Here is a 14,613-nt window from a genome sequence, read left to right as displayed (position 1 = left end):
TGAGTAATATCTTCAAATTATATTTGTGGCAGTAGTTGATACGGTCCATGATGAAGATAATAAAACTTCATGATTATTTATTAGGGGAATGGATAATTGTGTTGCGTTATCTGTTGATTTTAGCGGGTTTGTGAGGTGAGATATGTTATGGAATAGTGGGGTTGATATATTTTTGGGGGAAAAATGAAGGTGTCAGTGCGGAAGACGGTGGGGACAATTATTCATTCTGACGGGAATTGCTAACGTAAATTCCAGAAATTCTTCGATCCCTCGGTGTCGAGACTGGTATGACGAATAATGTGAGGGACAATGTTGGTGAGAATTAATTGCTCCTTGAAAAGCGTAACTCCAACCTTTAAACCATCTATGTGTCCGATATTTTCTCACACCTTTGGCCTTCTCACGTTGGTGATGGTGTCATCTTATTACATCGTTATGCCGCTAAAAGGGGAATATGCTCTACTTATTTGAACCGTGGTAGACTTTAATCACTCTTTTATATGCGACTACGAGCGGCCTGGTCGGTTTAATTAAAAAGCGAGAAATAATAATGGTCTGATGATTTTTATCTGGCGTTTTCAATTATACGGACTCTCATTCCATCGGTCTCATTATCTTCTAACGAAATACAATTAACGATTTGTGTTATCTTTTCATGAATTTTTCATGCTGTCTTCTGGGTATTTTCTTTAGGATTGGGGGAGATATTTTTCCAGGTTGCTGGGTGGACTGTTGAGGAGAGATTCGTTTGTCAATTTGGCTTGAGTTTATTTTATTATTCATGGATTATTGGAATACCGGGTAATGAGGGAAAATGGTGAGGCAACTATTCACCAAAGTATGAGGGTTCTAAATTTGACCGGCGATGTGATAACTTCAGAATTTCCAATTGACGCTCACATCATTTGGGCTGAAGTGTAGGTGTGAAAAATACTTCATGCGATGGTACGAAATAATAAAAAAATCCTGAAATCGAATTATTGTTGTCGATAAGGTGAATAGTTTTGTAATTTTCACGAATATTCCTCTCTCTCTCGGAATGGTTTGGAATTGAGCTCAGATGTCCAATTTCAATTGTTAGCAGCTTCTCTGAAGTATCTTAATTAACGGTATACAACTCCTTACAAATTGATCATCAAACTGCGTAAACATCAAGCAGTCAGAGACATTTGATAGACAACAGAACGATCGGCTGTAAATTCATCAATTTACGTCACGTACCCGAGAGTAAGGAATTGTGCTTGGTGACTTAGTGTGCAATATACGCATCCAAGTGCCCAAACAATGTTCGTGTGGTTGAAACTACCTCCCGCACTACCTACGTTATATCTAGATATCCTGGTGGAATATGGTCCTTACGCCTATCACGTGACGATACGTCCCCATTAAAATTCATAAGGACGGGCTTGACTTCTTCCTCGCTCCCATTTCACTGCCCGACGACATGTGCACAAGGGAGGATGCGCATCATATATTTATGAATGTACTTGCAGAAGGTACATTTACGCTATCCTGCAAGTCCTTCTTCTTCACACCTTGCTGTTTTTTTCGTTACGGTGGAAATACTGACATTTTGGGGAATATTTTCGTTCAACTTATTACACCGATATCAGGGCAATTTTTTTCCTGCCGTTGAAACCCAAAATTCAACGTCAAAAAAAGGTGTATCATCCTGTCGACTAAAAAAATTGACTCGCTGCAATGAATAATTTCCTATTTATTTGTACGAGCACGTCGACGCGCTCATACTAAAGATAACAGCAGAACCTAGTGAATAGACTATTCAGTGCCACGAATTTGGTATTGAATATTAAATTAACTATTCTCTTAAGCCCTTTTTCCGATAAATATTTCTTTCGAGTTTGAAGAAAATATTAAAGGAACACTGATAACTATTTTTTATAATTGATCTCCTCGATTTATAGTATTGTTGTTGTTGTTTTATAATTATTAGAACCCATCAAAAAAGCAGCCAATCAATCGCGACCGACTTCCACCAGCTTATATTTTTTTTCCAGTAAATTGAGGGGAATATTCCGTGTTTTGCTTATTGGAACTTTTTAATGATCCTCTCCAATACTCTCCCCTCTCCTTTTCACTCTCTTTCATGCTGACATGCCTCGTCGATCCACTAATAAGGTCATTCGAATTCAAGTGGTCCTTTGAATTAATATGAATCACATGCGGATTTCCACGTAGCGTTTAAGGGCTTGATAAATCATCGTTATCTGAATGTCTTTCGCTAGTAAATTTCTCGGCGCATATAGGTACAACATAAACACTTAGCTGGAAAATCACATAGCGAGGATCCTCAGCTCCATTGCTAACCGTACCTTCCACTTGAAATTTAATTTAAACTTTTCCAACTAGTTGCAGGTATCAGACATATATCGGTTTTGTATGTGTGATCATGGAGAACCAATGCAATTCAGGAGCTTGAAAATGTCGAAGATGTTTTTTTTTGTGCATTAGAAGAACACAAGTGCACTTGAAATCAGTTTAATTGTGGATGTTCAGAGATCCTTGGGGGGGGTGGGGGCGGGGAATTATATTGCCATTATGCGGTAAACGTATTTATTCCTCTTGTTCCAATTTTTCAAGAGCATTACCCGCTGGAAACAATCAATTCTCCCGTACGAGGAGGGTTGGAACGTAGCGCCAATCTTCCTCGGGAAAAGACTTTTCAAGTGTTTTCATAAATCTTTCTCTCCGTGTCAGGGGGCAATATTGTTGTCTGCAGCAAAGCAACGACACTGGAGTATAAAGAATATGTCCGTTCATACTTCGGGTTTAATTTCATTCTTCAAGTGGACTTGAATCGAATTCATTCACGCTGGAAGGAGAATTATAAAATAAGTTGTGGGATCATTTTAGAGGTGGAAAACTACGGAGAGATTTTGTAATTACATTCTGCAATTAGACCACGAGTGAGATCTCAGGGAAATTACTTCGGTGTTTCGTATATTCACGTTTTGCAAGTTTTTCGGTGGTAGTTACTCAACTTTCAACCCATCTGTTTTGCTAGAAAAATATTAATGATCAGTAAGTCTTATTCATCACATTTTAGTTGAAATTACTTTTGCTCTGAAAAGCTCCTTTTCCGTTTACTTATTCACCTGAGAAGCTCAACTGTTTTAATTGTTATGGGGACAATAATTTTCTACGCAGATGTAGTTCACTGTGGAATTGCTGTATGCGAACACACTAGTTTATTGATTCATCCTCTAGTGAGTGGGGTAATCTCGAGGAAGATCTTGACCATGTGCTCTGGCACTGGGCAATTCATGAGCAGTACCACCCGAAACTTCTAACTCGTATACGTGGCGGGGATCTCTCCCCTTCATATGAAATAAGTGTCTTCATGATAAATTTAAACAGAAAGGTTCTGTTAGATATTGATTCTTTTTCCCCCTCTGAAATAAATATTTGAATTGAATATTTTTTATCAATTGTTATAATTGAAAACTGAAAAAACAGGATCCAATGGATTCCTTCCACGTTATAATCCTAGCAAGTTATTCCAGATAAAATCATTAATAATTGAAATCAGTTATCAGATCAATTGATTGTCGTAGAATAGATTCTATTTTTTGTTGCCAACAGTCCGCATTCTTTCACAAATAAAATTAAATTTTTATGAAGATATTGAATTTCCTTCTGTTAATTTTATCAAGTGAATCTGTGTCATTCCATTAAACACTCTCAGATAAAATATCTATTTTTTCCACGAAGCTAATTTTCTTTATAGTATATATAACACTCTATCGGTGGCCTATTTTCGTCAGTCATCCTTCTCTTTATGTTTGATGTTTCATTCTTACCGTGAGAATCCTTCAACCATCTCCAGTCACCACGATTTCCTATTTTCTTTTCCCTTCCTAATTTATCCACCACGTAGAATCATCCCTTCTCACCATTTTTTTTTGTCTTCACCTTTATTCAATATTTTCACTTCTCACGTTCATTTCAGTATCCATTTTTTCCCCGGGAATACACTGGAATCTCATGTACAATTTTATTGAATCATACGCATAAATCGCAGCGATATATGAAAATTGAATTTCAAATCTGATAGATATGTAAAAAATTCAGACCAAATTTTCACTCGTCTGGTTTTATTGTGATGGAAATTTCAGTGGCTTTATCATGTTGGGTCACAGCTATTTTTAGAATTTTGTTGGGAAAAAGAGACAAGGGAATGGGAAATTGACTAACGCAATAAGAGCTCCTTGTAATCATCTTCAGAAATGCTCTCGTAGATATTTAATTGCATTCACATGCAATCGATAAGCTGAACCATTTGGAATAATTTACATTCCAGAAGGATCGGATATTGAAATCTCAGTGAATTCTCCGAATAGTTTCTAAGTTGATGTCGTCAGTAACAGGTTTGATAATTATAATAATTACTTTACTTTTGGGGACGAGAAACTGTGAAATGCTTTCTCAGGTAGAAATTAAAGTAGCAGTTGAAAAAATTGTTCTCATAAATATTTTTATTTATGATTACAGAGAAGTTTGTCACGACGCCTGGACTCAACTTCGATTGTCACCTCTGTTTGGCTGCATATGTCCGGCAAATCAAATGAAAAAACGATGCGATAAGATATTTTCAATGATTAATCATAATCCATGTGTCGGTAAGTCAGCCCACACTCATTCTTGATCACTTAATTTGTTTTTTGTCTTTAGAATGGGTTCATGCACGGTGAAAACAATTATTAAAAATTCATGAATCAGAACGCATAAGCGAGGTACCATTCACACTTTAATAAAAATGATCTTGTGGCGCCAAAAATTGAATTTTGTTCCAAAAGAAATTCCTTTGCAGAGCCATAAAGTTTTGGGTAGTGCTAAGGATTTTTTTTTAATCTACGGAATATTTTTTTCTCGTTGTGGAATGATATTGCTGGAGCTACACCATCATTTTCACTAGGCTGTAAATGAAGCCTCGTTTAACCCTAGTTTGGTCACCATAGACGACCCTGCGACTGAGCTTCAGCTTTGTCTACTTGACTTTACATAACTAACGTGAAAAATAATAATTCAACTATAGTAACTAATTGATTTCTATTTGGACTTGTATCGATTATTTTCTTTGAAAACTATAGTCTTTTGGTCATTCCAGTAAATCAACTTAAGTTTAATTTCAATTATGATATTGAATTAATTTCATTCGCTTAATTATTTTTATTTAATGAGGTGACCGATCCAGGGTTGCTTATTCGGAGCCATGAATTTTTCTCTAAAAATTCTCTGTGCGGAATCACCTGGTGATATCACGACGAATGATTATTATGAGTACATTTGGATAATGTTGGCATCTCGTCACGATATTTGGTGTTGTAACGTTATTATGTTTTTAGAAATTGTTTCAATGTCAGTCCATCGATTTTCAGATTTTTCGTGTTATTGGAATTTTTAATCATATCAGTAAAGTATGAAGCATCTTTGATCCTGAAACACTGAGAAATCATCATGGGAATGGGAATAGAGTTAATAATTCCACACGACCGTCCAACTTTTCAGAATGATATAAATGATGCATTTTCATGAAAGTTAATTCCTTCATTCACACATGAAACAGTTCCGGGAAATAATTGCTGATGTCGTAGTAATTGGGTTCCATTTCCAGGTGAATGCACCCCAGTATTACTGGGAACATAATTCTCAGTCATTACCCAATATGTAAAATTCATACATAATACTTTCCCAAGTGAATTCTCCACCGAAGTATTGATCATTCCCCCAAGTTATTACTTTCGATTTGATTCTTAAATCACAGAAGAAAATAATAAATTGAACATTTCAAAATTTCTAGTGACAGAAAATGAATTGTTGATATTGTTTTCAATCCATTTAATATTCCTCACAAAATTTGCATCAAACTATTACGTAACGACTGGCGGTGTCAGAATCAATATTATGGTATTAGATATTCCACCGGTTAGCTCATGCTGATAATCCTTCACTGGCATAATCCCTTTGATAACGAATAATAATTACCACTTATGATAGTGGGTACAGATTTACACATTCAGGATCAAAGATGCTACTAATTGCATTTCATCATTAGGAATTGCCGTTTGCATTGAACCAACTTGATTGGCCGTAAGTAACGCGAGCTCGTTCAACTGCCACGTTCATCGCCTGTGTGAGCCATATTTTTTTGCTCCATAAAACATCCCATTCACTCAATTTTTCACAATATTGAACTTCAACCTCCATTTGCCCAATTGAATGTGTCTAAACGTTCGTATCATAGACTGTACGAGTCGACTTCATCTGCCTCTACCCAAACAAATGATCTCGAATCGAATCGAGGAATTGATTTGACGCAACTTTAATAAGACTGAATCGTGATAAAAAAATAAAATTATAAATAAACCCAGTTGCCCTCAGAGAGATACATCTGGCGATAACGTAATTGGAGTTCAATTCAACTTGATTCAGGTCAATTCTTCAACTTGATTCAAGAGCTTCATTGAATCCGCTCGTTCGGCTTAAATTAATCTCTTTCTGCGGCTTGTCTGCAGGAACTCGATATCGACTTGAATCGATCTCCTCATTGAAATCACCGTTTGTCGGATGTTATTCAATTTGATCTTTGAACTTGATTCGAGTCGATATCAACTTGAAATGTTTTCTATCTAAATCACTCATTCTACTACTATCATAAAGTTCGAGGAACCCAACTAGAATCCAGTCATTGACTTGATTCTCTCATTTAACTCGTAATCATTTTCGTTAACTAGGAAAAATTGGAAGAGTTTACAGAGGAAAATCTGTTGATAATTACCTGGCCAATTCAGTAACTCGTATTATTACTAGAGTTCCATTAAAAATATGTCACTCAATCGCAAAAGGTCATGATTGATATTCAACAAATTTTTCACTTTATTTACAAAACCATTTTCATAATTCACGTCCAGAAAATAAATATTATTAATGTATTAATATCAGTATATAAATTAATATCTCGTAATACGCCATTTCAAGAATTTTATTCGAATTTAAATTCGGAACAAAAATAAATTCAACTCAATTTTGTTTTCCTCTTTTCTTTCATCATGTACTCATTTTTTGGTTCACCCCAAGTGCGAGGCACAGCTGTAGAATATGAATATGAATGAGAGCCCTGTGGCAACCTCCACGGAATAATTTTGTCCCTCGAAAGAATTTACTTCTATTCGAATATGGGGCCGATGAATAACAGAATCGATGAAAGAAATAGAGAAAAAAATACTTTTCAAAATTTTGAACGACGAAAATTGACAAATTCTTTATATCTCACTAACAATCATACAATCATTCATCATTTCATCGAAAAACATTCGATCATTTTAACTCTAATCAACCAAACATGAAATCAGTAGTGAAGTGATAAAATGGGAGAAGTCCATATTATACCGAACCTCAATTTTCGATCAATAAATAATGTGTGAAAGGAGATGGCAAAATTTATCACAAAATCTTTGTTATTCACCTAACTAATGCCGAATAAAATGTACTTGCCTCCCTTTATCACTCCACCAGAAAAATAATCATAGACCATTGATCTATCAATTGATATCATGTGAAGCATCCAATTATGACAGATGCAGGGATGATTGTTCCATTGCATTGCAACATCAGCTTAAACTGTATTCACAGATATGAATGTAATTTATCGTTTCATTAACTGACTCCATTAAAATGTTACTTTTGATATCGTTCGTGAGACTGCGAACGAAAAATTGTCGCATCGTATTGCTCCCGGATATCTCACGATATCCGAAATAAAATATCCCCCATCTCCTTTTCTCCCTTGGACCTATCTCGTGTCACATCGAGTATGTTTACACCATTTCCCACGTGGTTATAAGCTCGAATAAGCATCGGGGGATGGATACCAAAATGCACTCGCAGAATGCCTTTCACAAACGTCACGTGTGCACGAAATCACTGGCATCTACCCTTGTGCAATGAGCAAAATTACGCACACGGGGAATTCTGGTATTTTGAATTAGTCAAATCTATCAAAATCATGATTGTTAAACTACACCAGCTGATTAAAAAATAAGAAAACATTTCTTTATCAAATTCCCGTGATGTTTCATTCACCGGAAAAGCGGTATTTCATTTTTATCTATTACCGGAAGAATGTATCGTGCTGGGGACGTAACTCGTATGCTCCAACGCTTCAAAATACCAGAAATTCTTGTCACTGTAGCACGCATCACAGCGTGACAGCGAATAGTAACGATAAAACCAATGGTTGAGGACAAAGGAATATCTGTTGAATTTTATAAATTTTAGTTCTTGATTTTCAATGATTTTGAATGTCACATGAACGTATGATCAGCGCAAACGAGACAAACACCGCATGCGTTGTAGAATTGCATGCAAACATCTGTCTAGCGTTGATTATCTTCCAACTCTTGTTTTTTTTATAGAAATCATTGGATTATGAGTATGTGTACGTAGGATGTATCCATGCATGTGTATTTCTACTCTTATCTATTTGACTCTCTACCTGTTCTTCTGTTTTCGTTTGAGACAATCTTGTATTCATAACACAAATCATTCACAATCACTTGCAAATCATTTGTCATCCAGTCCTGATCCACTACAACAATCCTTTATCGCTCCGCTTGTCAATCAATATTCCATGAAAATCGAATAGTAAAAATTACACTTTTACGGATTGTATATCACGCGGAAATGAAAAAGTCATTGCCCATGGGAATTCACAATTTCGCTGACACTGTAAACAAAATAACTCGAGATGCCGTGGTACAGGACAACCCCTGAGGTCTTGAGAATCCAAGCGAGTATGAGTGCCATCACGACGCTTGATGCTATTCAAATTCGTTCGTCTTATTCACTCCTGAAAATCCGATATAAAGTTTTGAAGATGCGACGACTCAGAATGAAGTTTCGTGACACTTTATGGCACTCAACGGCGGCGGGAGAGAGAGCTAGAGTGAGGGGTTTGGGAAAAGGATGTGTACGTGTCTCGTCAAAAAATATTCATTTCCATTGCGACACGTGTAGGCCAGCATGAATCGCGTAACATTTATTCATATTTTTGATCATTTTTATTCGTCCATACTCATCTTGGCTCGTTCCTTTTACTTCTTACTTGTCCATGAAAAATTTTCTTTCCGGGACAAATTTCAAAGTAATTTCTGTCAGTATTCACGTAGAGTAAACGAGGTCGGGACTCGCGGGAGCACCAACTGAGTCGTTCACTATGAAAATTCAATTTAAAAGCCCTCCTCTCACCACCCCTGCGCCCACCAGGACAATTTTCTTTTTGTTCAAACACGGGTACTCATTTATGAAAAGGAGCCTGTCCATAATTCCTGAATATAATGAACCTTTCCTCTCCTCAATGTCTCGCTGACCAATTAGAGTTAAAACCTATCTGTTCAATGCTCATCATCAACATTATCATCATCATCATCATTATCACTATTATCATGAAACTTCATCACATCAAATGATCATGATCAAAAATCGTGCACACAAAGTATCAAAGCGCACATTTTCCACTCACACCGTACGCCCGCGTCTCTGCTTCTGTGTTTCAGACTTTCTGCCTTCCTCCGCGTCCGTAGACCTATCGGGAACGGACTCGGCCCTATATCCATTCGACCCCCAGCAGGAGAACTTCCAAGAGATCTGGTTGCCCCCGACCAGTATGTACCCCCATTTTCTATTCCCCGCGACGTCGCGCACCTATAGCTACGATATCGATGATAGTGATCGTCATCACAATCACTATGGTATACCAGAATTGCCAGGTAGCACTGGCACTGGTAGATACGGTATAAAACCGAATCCACTAATCCCACCGGATTCAGATCAATCAAAGCCACCAATAGACATCAGCAATCATCAACTGAGAAGGTTGGATGGATCCAGTGGAGGAACTAGACAATTAGGGCTAGATAGCAAGGGCATTAATTCATCTCCGTCCGCTTCTTCTTCTTTATCTTCTTCTTCCTCCCTGTCGAATAAGCCCAAGCATGATATGCAGCCAGAGCACAAACGCGAGCATGATAATTATAATCAGCACAACAACAAATTGCACCAACATCATCGCGAAAGACATCACCATGATTATCATCCCGATTCACCTGCACAACCTGCACCATCCACAATAGTGAAAAATTATGATCCTGCACAATCAGCACCACCGCTCCAACCTGGCACCAACGTATTTGCACCGAGACCTACCTACAAGCACGGTGCTATTGTTATCAATCGTTACGATGATACTGATGAATTCGGCCATCGTATTGGTATGCCAGTCGATCGTCTCTTCGATCTTCGCGAAGCCTTTGATGGCTTTGTCGATCAAGGTTCGTAATGATTTTTTTTTTTCTCCGGTATTTCACAATAATATTGATGTTCTTTTTTTGTCAGTATTCAACATTACATAGCCACGATGATCGAGCTATCCCTGGTACCTCGATAATCGAGATTGATTAGAGTGCTTCGTCGTTTCGATTTTTCATGCTTCTTGGTTTGTCTGTTGGTTTTTTCCCCCTTGGGAGATGACGTTTGAACAACCGATAACACGGCGGCACATTCACTGCAGCAATACTCTTATCTGTCTTGATTGTCCAGGTGTCTCTTGCAATACTCGTACAGAAAATAGTCTCCACTTCATCTGCCCTCTTTTCAAACGTCGATTCAATCGTGCACGAAAGATTGAGTGTCTTCAGGGTGAAAAAGGCGCCTGAGTTTAGAACAATGTGTTAAGACACTCATCCTCCCTCAACCCCTACTGATTCTTTGGTGTCGTGAAAGAGGGAGTATATACCAAATGGACACCGATGACTCTCACCCCAGTGAGACTCCACCATTGTTCCTTTTCATAATCGTCGAGTGAAATGACAATGGGTAGATTATACCCTTCAACCTCCACCTTCATCTATCCTTCGTATTTTCTTTGAAAATATTTCTGCGAGTCCCCTCTCACCGAAGAGCGCTCAGACCTAGAATAGATGAAGTGATGGAGGTTGAGGGGAGATGGGTGTGTGGTGAGACTCGTCGGTCATCTGTTGGAGCAATTTGGAGTATTTCAATTGCACATCCTTTAGTAACTATCGCGATACACTGAGCCCGCGTTTACAGTGAAAATCATCTCTCATCCCGACAACTCTACGAGTTTTGAGATCATCGAGTCACAGTTGGAGAATCCATTGATCGACGCCAATCATCAGGATCTTCATGCTTTGAAGCAACTTGCACTGCCTGGCTTCCGGCATCACCCACATCATCATAGAAATCATACTGATGAGCATGATGGTAAGTTGACGTTAATTCACCATCATAAGTTCATTATAGTTGAAGAAATTCAAGAGTTTATCGCACACTTGTCTGAGTGCCAAGAATGTCCATCAGGTGAGTAGAAATTCAGGTGAAGAAGCATGCCCAGGATGGTAAATCAATTTTTCTCCTGAATATTGGTAACTGACTTGACATGTAGAGGTATAAAGAAGGAAAACACATCAGGAATTAAATAGTTGTTGTGGTTTACGACGAATGGAATAATTTAACCACGTTAATGGGTAAATTTGGGTCAAAACAGATGTGATATTTCTGATCTGCAACCAGGAGAGTATCACGTATGCTATGTGGGCTTGAAACTCGAGGTTCATTCGAATTGCTACTCACAGGTGCACAATCTGGATCGAACACCATGCCAAATAACTCCAATATGCTAACCATAATTATTCAACCCTCGAACTCTCTAAAACCCGATGTAACTTAGCTGCATGTTGACAGGGATGCACATCCAAAAGACTTGCTCTCTATCTATCTCTCCATCTCTGTCGTCTGATCGATCACCGCTGATATTCCCGATTTTCGATCACGACTAGACTCGATTAAGGATGATACCCAAGCTGTCGCCTGTGCTCGCGCCACTAGGGCATGATAGAATCGATTTATTTTTCGCTCGAAATGCACTTTCGGGGCGCCTGGTAATGATGCCAAGGTATACGATAGATCGTTACCCCTTTCAAGACTCACCCATCCTACAACATCACACACCACTGAGGTGAGGAGAAATCGATTCTCATCGTTAGTTATGGTCTCCCTTTCCACGAGTGCATATAAAATCCCTCCTCCCCCTTTTTCCTTTAGCTCACGTGATTGATCTTGATTGTGTTGTACTTTTTTTTTCCACCGCCCCTGGAAATCTGCAAATCTTCAGTTTGACTTAATGTTTCCCCGATTACTTCTCGACCACGTGACCTCGAGATTTTACGACTTGTTTTATTACCCAAAGAAAATGGCTACATAACGCTCTCCATTATCGTCGACACGCGGTTCACTCGTGGGAATGAGGTGAGGGGTTGACGTAGTTCGTCGCAATGAGATGAGAAACAAGAGCCGAAAGAAGTCGAGAATCGATAATCCAAACAGGCTGAGAGACCACTTCACGATATTCATCTCGTTTCCCTCTGCACTCACAAACTCAGCAATATGATTTATCACACCGGCAGAAGGATAGTTTAATTTAATTTCAACCGGCTTCCAGCATGGACCAACTCTCATTTCCACGTTTCCCCACCGTCGGTCGTATATCTAAAATCCGGTTGCGATTTTCCACAACTACCCTCAACCACTCTGACACCATTGCCCTACCCAAATCACGCTAAAACTTGTGAAATTTCGTTTCAAAATATAACGCAAAGGTTCACGATAACATCATAACACGATCGTACTCCGCTCAATTTATCACGTGAAATCTTCCCTCACCCTCGGTAAAATTATCCGATGGTGCAACTTTTACCCTCCTCCTATCTACAAACTTGTCCCAAAAACTATCACGAGTGAGCCATCCACGTACAATCCTTTCATCTCCACTCGAAATTTGTTCATCTTTATAAATACGTTTGTTAGCTGTGGTTGGAGGCTAACATCGATCAAACCAGTTTGCAGGACACGTTTTCCAATTAGTGGAATCGGCTACAATCCACCATTTCTTTTTCTCATTTGCAACGACTATCCAGAAAGATTCACGTGCACAAAATGCAATACTCCTTCGCCCATTGCAAAACGTCCCCAGAATAACCAGTACCTCCACCCTAACTCCTCCAGTGTGTCTCTATTTTTCCTTGGAGCTAACCAACAAAATGTTTTGTCACGAATCCAGAGAGAGATATCCTTATTACACTTCTTCTTTGTTGAATTCCCTGAGCGACATCCTCACAACTTCTCTCTCACTTTCTCTCTTGTTACCCCAGATCCTTTCTGCCTTATCATCTTGCTCTGGCGGCGGGTTATTAAGCCCCCGCGTGTTACACCACTTGTTTTCCAAGAGGTTAATTGTTCTTTAATGAATACCGTGGATATTATGTGAAGCACAATGGTAACCAAGAATGCGATATGAAGCACTGGGGTAGGGGATGAGTGAGCTGACATAATCGTTGGCGATAGCGTCCTAAAGAAGAATTATGACGATGAATATTGTTTCGAGCGACAATAAAAGCCAAGATTGTGATCATTGTGCGGTGGTGAGTGTAAGTCACTGGAATTGTCCCATTAATCAAAGTGTTTACGCATCGAAGGGATGGAGGAAGTGGTAGAGAATAAACAACAGTTGGACGATGCAAATTGAATGGGAACATAATCAGGAGATCCATACGAACATTTTTTTTTGTTCTACTTCGTGTTAACATGAGTCTATGAATCGTTCCCGGGTGGAAGTTCTCTCCGGGTGCAGTGGTTTTCGAGGGGATAAGAAAATGGGGAGAGAGTATGAGTGGAGAAAATTCGATTTGCCATTACTGGATTTTTCCGTGAAAGCTCGTTCCAGTAAATAGTTTCACCTAAGCCCTATCGTATAACGAGGAAGCAGAAATTCTTCTCTGACCGTTTCAACATAGTTTTCTTCTGCAATGACTGGAGTGAGAAGAGCTCGATTTACCTAGTGGAGACCCGTCGACTGGAGTAAATTCTTGAGTTTTTTGGATCTCAATTCACCATCAGATCATTCTCTGAATTTTCCATTCCTGTTGTTTTATGAAAAATATACTTCTGCAATCTGGTAATACATTTCAATGCATTAACACCAGGAAGGATTTTCTAAATCGTTAGGATGTATTTTGTAAATGAGGCCACCAACTTGAAATTTTGAAAGGGTTGGAGAAATCTTCGTACCTTTAAAGTTCAAAACGTAGTTTAATACGTTATTCTGATAATTATTTCACTCGGTATACAAAATTTATTTTGAACGTCTTTCAACTGTGTCTCTGAACTCCTCGAGACATTTCTCCCCTCTACACCGTTGTCTTCCATCATTTTCATGGTGAAATAGCTCACTTATAAAGTCACAGTCGCTCCTAGGGGTTTGGTGGAAGTTGCTGGTAGGTGATTCAGTCGGAGACTAACTGGAGGCTTCACTGCGCCTGGCATCCTTTTGCCACGATCAACTCTACCTTAATACAACTGATATACAAATTTCACATTTTGACTCAAGGATATCCTCGAAGACAAACTTGAAATGTAATTCTTAGTGAAACGTTTAACAATGAATCCCCTCAGGCAGTTCTCCACTGTTACCAGTACTATTCAATTCTGTTGTCTGAACATTTTCTGCAATTGCATAAT

The 14,613-nt window shown here is 38.6% G+C and overlaps 1 protein-coding gene across 5 annotated transcripts in view; it reads left to right on the top strand.

Moving 5' to 3' along the window:
• Nucleotides 1-14,613, top strand: part of Gfrl (Glial cell line-derived neurotrophic family receptor-like) — a 161,129-nt gene that overhangs the window by 113,028 nt on the left and 33,488 nt on the right. For 2 of the 5 annotated variants that reach the window (XM_064138430.1, XM_064138431.1), the window contains 3 exons: nt 4,513-4,640; nt 9,576-10,349; nt 11,128-11,301. In XM_064138430.1, coding sequence (XP_063994500.1) covers nt 4,513-4,640; nt 9,576-10,349; nt 11,128-11,301 — 1,076 coding nt within the window. The remainder of the gene's footprint in view (nt 1-4,512; nt 4,641-9,575; nt 10,350-11,127; nt 11,302-14,613) is intronic. The other 3 variants (XM_064138432.1, XM_064138434.1, XM_064138442.1) reach the window with 3 other exon arrangements.

This window comes from Diachasmimorpha longicaudata, chromosome 2 (genome assembly GCF_034640455.1).
Source record: "Diachasmimorpha longicaudata isolate KC_UGA_2023 chromosome 2, iyDiaLong2, whole genome shotgun sequence".
In the NCBI taxonomy this organism is placed as follows: Eukaryota; Metazoa; Arthropoda; class Insecta; order Hymenoptera; family Braconidae; genus Diachasmimorpha; species Diachasmimorpha longicaudata.
The sequence above is the reverse complement of the archived record's forward strand: the minus strand, read 5'-3'. Positions and strand labels throughout refer to the sequence as shown.